Source organism: Diaphorina citri, unplaced genomic scaffold (assembly GCF_000475195.1).
Source record: "Diaphorina citri unplaced genomic scaffold, Diaci psyllid genome assembly version 1.1 scaffold438, whole genome shotgun sequence".
NCBI classification, from domain to species: Eukaryota; Metazoa; Arthropoda; class Insecta; order Hemiptera; family Psyllidae; genus Diaphorina; species Diaphorina citri.
In genome coordinates this window covers 185667-193605 of record NW_007377873.1, presented here as the reverse complement: position 1 = coordinate 193605, position 7939 = coordinate 185667, and the positions used below count along the sequence as shown (strand labels likewise).

Sequence of the window (7939 nt, the reverse complement as noted above, 5' to 3'; positions counted from 1 at the left end):
CTACCTGGGTGGCTGTGTTCTTGGATAGTATATTCTCTTTTGTTACCTCCAGCAATGGTTAGGTACATATCTCTATCTTCTGATACAGTTAGCAGTTGGGGCTTTCATTAAAACTTGAAATATTTCTCATTCATATTTGAAAATATTAACTTTTCAATTAATTTTATGCTTTTGTTTGTGTTTGTTTCAGGTAAGATCCTGTCCTTTATCAAACCATCTAACCCTACGTCCTCTACTGAAGAACAATTTAATTTTGTGAGTGTTCAAGTAGGTATAATATTTCATCAGTCAAATTGGTTTTTGGTTTCATTATTGGAAAGGAACTAAACCTACCGCTAGATATTTAAAAGAAAGAATTGGTATACACTATACTTATTACTTACCTATTGATGGCGCACAGGTACCTGAATACTCATTAGTAGGTATACTTGTAAGACTACCTACCTCTGTACATATAATATCTGTGTTACATATTGTGCTGTGATACACATAATATTAACCTGAGATGTGAGTTATGATTTCATTTGATGGGAGTGCTCTGAGTAGAAGATTGCTATTGTCAGCATCAATTTATTATGTCTTCCCATCAGCAAAGATATCTGTAGAGCTTTAACTGTGCTTTGAGAGCTAAGGGCGACAAAACTGTCATTGGCTTGTTTACCTCCACATATTTCCGGGTGGATCTCAGCACGATTTCTAAAACTTGATCAATAAAAGGCCAACCGTTGACGTTGGTCTGTAGTCTGTATTGCTTTAGATCTTTTATTTGGAATCCTTCCCGGCAAAAAATCCTACCTTTCTACCAATGTCTGAAATATGTTGATTTCTTACCGTCTAAAACTTTCCCTCAAATAGACTCACATGTGGGGGACTTTCCTAATTCCTATTCAATTTATTTATTTTATTTTTATTACTTAATCTCGGTTGAAAATTGATATTTTGCTGGACATTACCTACCTGGGTGGCTGTGTTCTTGGATAGTATATTCTCTTTTGTTACCTCAAGCAATGATTTTAATTGGGTGCACAGTTCCTACCTTTCTACCAATGTCTGAAATATGTTGATTTCTTACCGTCTAAAACTTTCCCTCAAATAGACTCACATGTGGGAGCGTTCGCAGAATAGGAACATTGCAGGATTTGCAGGACTTAGATACATTATGATACATTACAATGAATTTTAGAGGTTCATATTATTTACACCATTGGGTAGCAGAACTTTGGGCGATAAATCGTTTGTAGGTAATTTTAATTTGACTAGCTAGTAGATATATAGTAGACAAATATTGACTAGAACTTACCTACATATAAACAATAAATAATGGATTGTAGATACAAATTTAAAGTCCAAAGTCTATTACCTACATACATGACGTTCATGTTATTATTTTATGTTATTCAAATGTGCGTCTGCATGCAATTGTGCATTGTGATCATTTACATCCTGTTGAGTTTTATTTTTCCAGACCCGACCCCCTGACTGTGTTAATGGACCAGAGGGCACATTAAACACAGGCATAAAATAAAACCTACAGGAACTATAAGGAATATTTTTTTTTTTTATTTTTTAGAAAAACAACCTGACTCATATGAAGTTTGCGAAATTTATGGGCACTTCTGTGAGTCCAGTCTAATGTTCATTAATTTTATGAGTTTATGTTCATCTAATGTCTTCTGTCTCTCATATAACTACATTTTCTTACAAATACCTCCATCATATGTGTACTTGCATGTACCTACTTTGTAACATTATTAGGTACGTATAAATAATCTTTTCTATTACATAGAGAAGCATGACCAATAAAACCTTGATGTAAAAGTTCGGAATCCATAAATATTGCCATTATGATTATGGTGTGTTTTACATGAAAATAATCTTCTTTCAATGGAATAGGTATGAGAATCAGGTGGATTTTGCCAGCAGTGTTTCCGTGGTAGTGCGAAATAAGCGAATACTTTATTTTACAAAAGTATATAGGTTAGACAGCTATTTTTTACAGCCACAAAGTAAGATGACGACGGAATTGGGAGAGAAGTGAGAGAACCTTAAATACATAATATACGTAATTTTTATTTAGTCTGTCAATTTTTTGTAAGATACCGCAGTATTCGGGGGCATCTACGTCCAACTGGTAATTTTGTTTATTTAGTTTTCTGGGGTCCAAATTGTCGGCACTTGTGTACGAGCCGTACAAACCACGGTGGACGTATTAACAGTTTTCTGGCAGAAGCTACCATTTTGAGATCAAAGTGACCAAATAATAATCTTCTTCCAATGGAATAGGTATGAGAATCAGGTGGATTTTGCCAGCAGTGTTTCCGTGGTAGTGCGAAATAAGCGAAAACTTCATTTTACAAAAGAATATAGGTTAGACAGCTATTTTTTACAGCCATATAGTAAGATGACGACGGAATTGGGAGAGAAGTGAGAGAACCTTAAATACATAATATACGTAATTTTTATTTAGTTTGTCAATTTTTTGTAAGATACCGCAGTATTCGGGGGCATCTACGTCCAATTGGTAATTTTGTTCATTTAGTTTTTTGGGGTCCAAATTGTCGGCACTTGTGTACGAGCCGTAAAAACCACGGTGGACGTATTAACAGTTTTCTGGCAGAAGCTACCATTTTGAGATCAAAGTGACCAAACTGAAATTTCTTCATACTCCACTGTTTGAAACTTCATATGACCTTGATAGTAAAGAAGACACACATTGTGTTCTTAATATTTTCCATCTTAAAGTTTTAGAACTTTGAATCTTGGCGCAGTGTAGATTCCTATCTCTTGACTCTTTGATAAGTTATGGTAACATTTATTCAATGCGGTAGACCGACATCCACTATTTCATTTTTTTTTTCTACTTTTTATCAGAATTGAAAAAGACTTGCTTCATCTTGTTTGGTTTTCTTTCTCACCCTTGAATTTTATGGATAAGAGTATGTTATGCATGTTGTAAGGTTACATGTTTGTCTACTCTTTGATAGAATGGAAGATTTCATTCATTGTCAATACTCAATATGGACTTTTATTGATCCATTGGTGAGCATTCTTCTGAGATGATCAGATAAAATTTGTTCAATAAATTCCCGGTTTTTTGAATCGCTTTTCTTTGAATATCCGAAGGCAAATAAATTATGGAGAGTTAAAGATGAAAGAATAGTTTACATTCCCTTATCCTCGTCCAGTAAGTTGATTATATTAACGCTCCAGCATTACAAATGCATATCTTATGAGTTAGGGGGCACTTTTTACACGACCTTCTATACAAAAGAAGTAAATGAAGATATTACCTATGTTATCTTACCAATTAAACCTAGTAATAATTAAAAACGTACTTAGATAAATAATAAACAATGATGGTGTGGAAAGAATACAAGAAGAATTCAGCAAAACGAAAAACATCAAGAAAGCTTAAGCGATTACATATGTTATCTTACCAATTAAACCTAGTAATAATTAAAAACGTACTTAGATAAATAATAAACAATGAGTATTTGTTTGTAAACGTCATTGACGTGGTTGTAGAACGTGGGAAATAAAAGGGTTCGTTCGGTGTGTGCACTTGGAAGATTACTTCTGGTTTCATACAGCGTGATGATTATGATGAAGTACATTCATTCGTCTTCGATGCTAATTGCAGATCGGTATAAAAATTACACGTTCTAAATTCACTCGACCTAGACAAGCACCCTGAACGTATGTAGCAGATATTCACGTTGCTCTACGATATTGTAACAAAAGGGATAATAATGTTACAACAATGTTGTAAGCGAATTTTGCTGAATCTTTCAGCAACCTGTTCTAATTCTCTGAAATCTTTCAACACACGATGTGAATAGGTACCATAAATGTATAGAGAGAAGAACATTTTCCCTCTTGAGTTCCAAAAGTTAGCCTTGAATAGCCTTTGAAAATATTGTAGGCAATTTTGTACAGAACAGCCACACTACCATCACGTTAGGTCACGTCACGTGATGGTAGTTATGTCACGTCACGTGATGGTAGTTAGTTCCTACCTTTAGTGGTATGTTCCGCAACTTCGCGCAGATGTGTACGCACCTTAAGATTTGTAGCGTATGTAGCATAACGTTGCCGCAACTACATACCAGCGTTGCCGCAACTACATACCACCATATTTGACAAGGAGTTCAATAGAATGTGTTAAGTATTAAAGGAATCAAATTTAACATGATGACCTCTATGTTTTTTCTGATTTCAGATGAAGTGACAAGAAAGGACTCTGTCTTTACCAACCAAGATGAGTGTTATTCTAGTCTTCTTCGTATTGGGTAAGTTTCTATTAATACCTATCTAGTGTACTGAACATGAGTGAAATCAATCCAATTTTATTTTTCTTCTCCTTATCAAATTCCAATAGGTACGATTAAAACTACTGAATTAATGGGACTACACATCTTATCTTGACAGCCTCATAAAATGAAGATGGATACCAACAATTGGGATTTAAAATTTTGTGACGGTCTCGCAAAGTTTCGGTCAAAGAAGAAGGTCGCGAAAGAATCCGAGTTGGTCTTCTCTCGCGATTCTATTCACTGATTAATGATTCCAAATTTTCTGTTTAGTTATACTCGGGTAGGTTCATATTTTGTTTGTTTGTTTTTCATTTGCTTGATCTTGATAGAGATCTAATGTCGCTGTACAACAAGGTCTTCAGTGACGGGAGGTTCATATTTTTAACCCTTCCATATTTTCTTCCACAGGGACCGTCACCCTTGGCAGTTCGGCCCAAAGGCGACCCCCCAATTACAGTCAAGAGTCTATGCCCCTGACGAGTTTCACGTGTCAGGATAAGATCATAGGAGGATACTATGCTGATCCAGAGGCTGACTGTCAAATGTTCCATGTGTGCGCTAAAGTAGCCGGAGGAGTAAGTACTAAACTTGTCTTAAGGAGTGTCCAGATAAATTCGACGGCCGTCGACCATCGATGATCGATTGACGGCCTTCGACTATGTGTGGAAACACCTTTAAGGAGCGTCCACGCTGTGTCGATTGTCGACTGTGTCGACCAATATTTTGTAGAATCTAATGTAATCCGAATAAAGTGGATTTTTGTGTCTAGTCGAATGAAATAACACAGTGTACTCACAACTCACAGTCGATTAAGTGAACTCGATCGAAAGAAGGGCAAAAAACTAGAGAGAAATGTTATCCACTTCTAAGCTCATTTGTTCAATTTTTGGCCGCCCGTCGACCATCGATGATCGATTCGTCAATCGATCATCGATGGTCGACGATATGTGTGTGTCGACGATATGTGTGGAAACACCTTTAAGCAGCGTCCACGCTGTGTCGATTGTCGACTGTGTCGACCAATATTTTGTAGAATCTAATGTAATCCGAATAAAGTTTTGTGTCCAGTCGAATGAAATTAACACAGTGTACTCACAACTCACAGTCGATTAAGTGAACTCGATCGAAAGAAGGGCAAAAAACTAGAGAGAAATGTTATCCACTTCTAAGTTCATTTGTTCACTTTCTGTGTCTGCTTCCAGGTTCAAGATTTCCGATTCCTCTGCCCTAACGACACCAGTTTTGACCAAGAGAATCAAATCTGTGATGATTGGTTTAACATTGATTGTGAATCCCATTTGCAGTACAATGACAACTTTGATCTGTACAGACTTGGATGTAAGTACCTATTGTTCTTGGGCTTGGGGATCACTAGGAATTGTAGAGCATTATCTTTGCCATCAGGGAGAATTCACCAATAACCTTACTTTTAGCGGGCGTGATAACTTCATTTTTATTACCTATTATTTTTATTTAGCTAAATCCTTGTTGCTTGTTAGTGTGTTAAGTTGTTAATGAAATCTGAAATTCCTGTTGCAGCTGAATCGAGTAGAATTGTGCCTTCCAAACCAGCAAAGGGAACCCCAATCCCTCTGGGACCAACCAGCGCTAAACCCATTCCTGCATTCGGACGTCAGAAACCATTCCAAGGAGGCAACTCAATTGACGAGGAAGACAACTTCTTGAGATCGGACACTGGAGACAGAAGACTTCAGAATGATTTACTGAGGTAAAGAGGTCAAAATTATACCATGTGCTGAGATATCATTATTATTAGTCTGCATATTCCAGGTGTTCAACTGCAGGGCAATCCTAATCACAATAGGGAAAGACATTCTCACAATAGGTACAAACAGTCATCTAATTGTCACTTCATAGGTGATAAGACTAAAGTAGTAATGTGTATATTATGTCTTGTTTGTTATAGGGGAAGTAGTAGCAGCAACTTCTATGCCAACAGAAACGGAAAAGATGACTACGTCGATGATCCAGTTATCATTACCAAGGACCAAGAAGTTAGCAAAGTCCCAGGTGATTTTGATAAGAAGAAGAACAAGGCCAGTGTCAGAAAATTACTAACTGGAAAACGTCCAGTGGGACAAGCTGCTAATTCTGTCAGCAATGAACAACCTGCTGCTGCCCCCGTTGAGTATACAACAAAGTACACAAACTTCTACAGAAACAAACAAACGAGCATCTATACGTCAGCTGCTACACCTGCTCCACAAACTCAAACCACCACTGCTGCACCAACTGAAGCAACAACTCAATACATAAGACCAAAAAATTCTAACCTTAGGTTCAGAGGAAGCATAAACTTCAACGGTCAACAAAAGAGCTCAGCTGTCAACAATGCCGTTACAAACAGTGCTGCTGCAGTAACCCAACCCACTGTAGATTATTATAAGAAAACATCAACCAAACCAAACTACAACAAAAACAACTACTACACCCAAAGTCAACAACCTACTGCCGCTACTCAACAACAAACCTACAACACAAATCAACAACAGATCTACAACACGAATCAGCCACAGAACTACAATACAAATCAACAACAAAACTACAATACCAATCAACAACAGAACTACAATGATAACACACAAGCCCAGATAGCTGCTTACAACAATGAAAACCAACAGATTTACAATGCAAACAATCAAGCCATCTCTGCCAACCAGCAATTTTACAATGCCAATCAACAATACAATGCTAACCAGCAGAACTTGGTCAATGGAATCAACCAACAGGCTTACAATGTAAATAATCTCCAAAGTTCTAATGTGAACAATCAAAACGGTTTCACTCAACAACAGCAACAACAAAACTTCAACACTCAGCAATATAACAACGGACCTACTCAAGTACCACTTGACTATTTCAAGAAAACATCAGTAAAACAATCCACCTATAAACAAGTAGGAACTGCTGCACAAACTCAAAACACTCAAACCAACACTCAGGCAGCCCAAAAGCAATCAACAGCTAACTACAATGATTTCTACCGTTCTAGCACAACCGCCCCAACTTCTACAACATTCAACTATAACGAATTCTACCGTACCAGTACAAACACTCCTACTACTAACACATTCAACTACCAGGAATTTTATAGAACCAGCACTAATACTCCCACCACAAACCTCAATGAGTTCTACAGAACTAGCACCAGTACACCAAACAACTACAATGAATTCTACAAATCCAGTACTACTAGCCCAAGCACTACATTTAACTACAATGAATACTACAGAACCTCTGCTGCAGCTCTCCCATCCAGCACAGCCAACTATTATGATCCTTACAACAGCTACAAAGAACAATTCCTTGCAAACAATGCCTATGAAGAAGATGTTCAGGATGAGTTCTTGAAAACTGCCCCTAGCAACAATTTGAAACCTAGTGAAATCAATGCTTTTAGTAAAGTTTACAACAAACCTGTTTCATTCAATGCTTCCCTAACTGCTAAATTGAGCTACAACACAAAATCCGAAACCACCCTCAAACCAATTAAGGAGAAAACAGTTGCACCTACCCAGCAAAGTTATTATTCGCCTAGGGCGCAGTGTAGATTCCTATCTCTTGACTCTTTGATAAGTTATGGTAACATTTATTCAATGCGGTAG

At 37.1% G+C, this 7939-nt stretch overlaps 1 protein-coding gene across 1 annotated transcript; it reads left to right on the top strand.

Moving 5' to 3' along the window:
* The first annotated feature begins 214 nt into the window (after positions 1 to 214).
* On the top strand, positions 215 to 7939 carry LOC103508844 (putative uncharacterized protein DDB_G0282133). The gene is made up of 6 exons (XM_008473422.2): positions 215 to 255; positions 4220 to 4289; positions 4722 to 4888; positions 5516 to 5651; positions 5853 to 6042; positions 6241 to 7939. The coding sequence occupies exons 2-6, from the start codon at positions 4259 to 4261 to the stop codon at positions 7937 to 7939; spliced, it is 2223 nt and encodes a 740-aa protein (XP_008471644.1). The 5' UTR covers positions 215 to 255; positions 4220 to 4258.

Coding starts and splice junctions, on each gene's coding strand:
- LOC103508844 (XM_008473422.2), top strand. CDS start 4,259: ATGAGTGTTATTCTAGTCTTCTTCGTATTGG. Junction 4,290..4,721: donor TCTAGTCTTCTTCGTATTGG/GTAAGTTTCTAT, acceptor TTTCTTCCACAG/GGACCGTCACCCTTGGCAGT. Junction 5,652..5,852: donor TGATCTGTACAGACTTGGAT/GTAAGTACCTAT, acceptor TTCCTGTTGCAG/CTGAATCGAGTAGAATTGTG.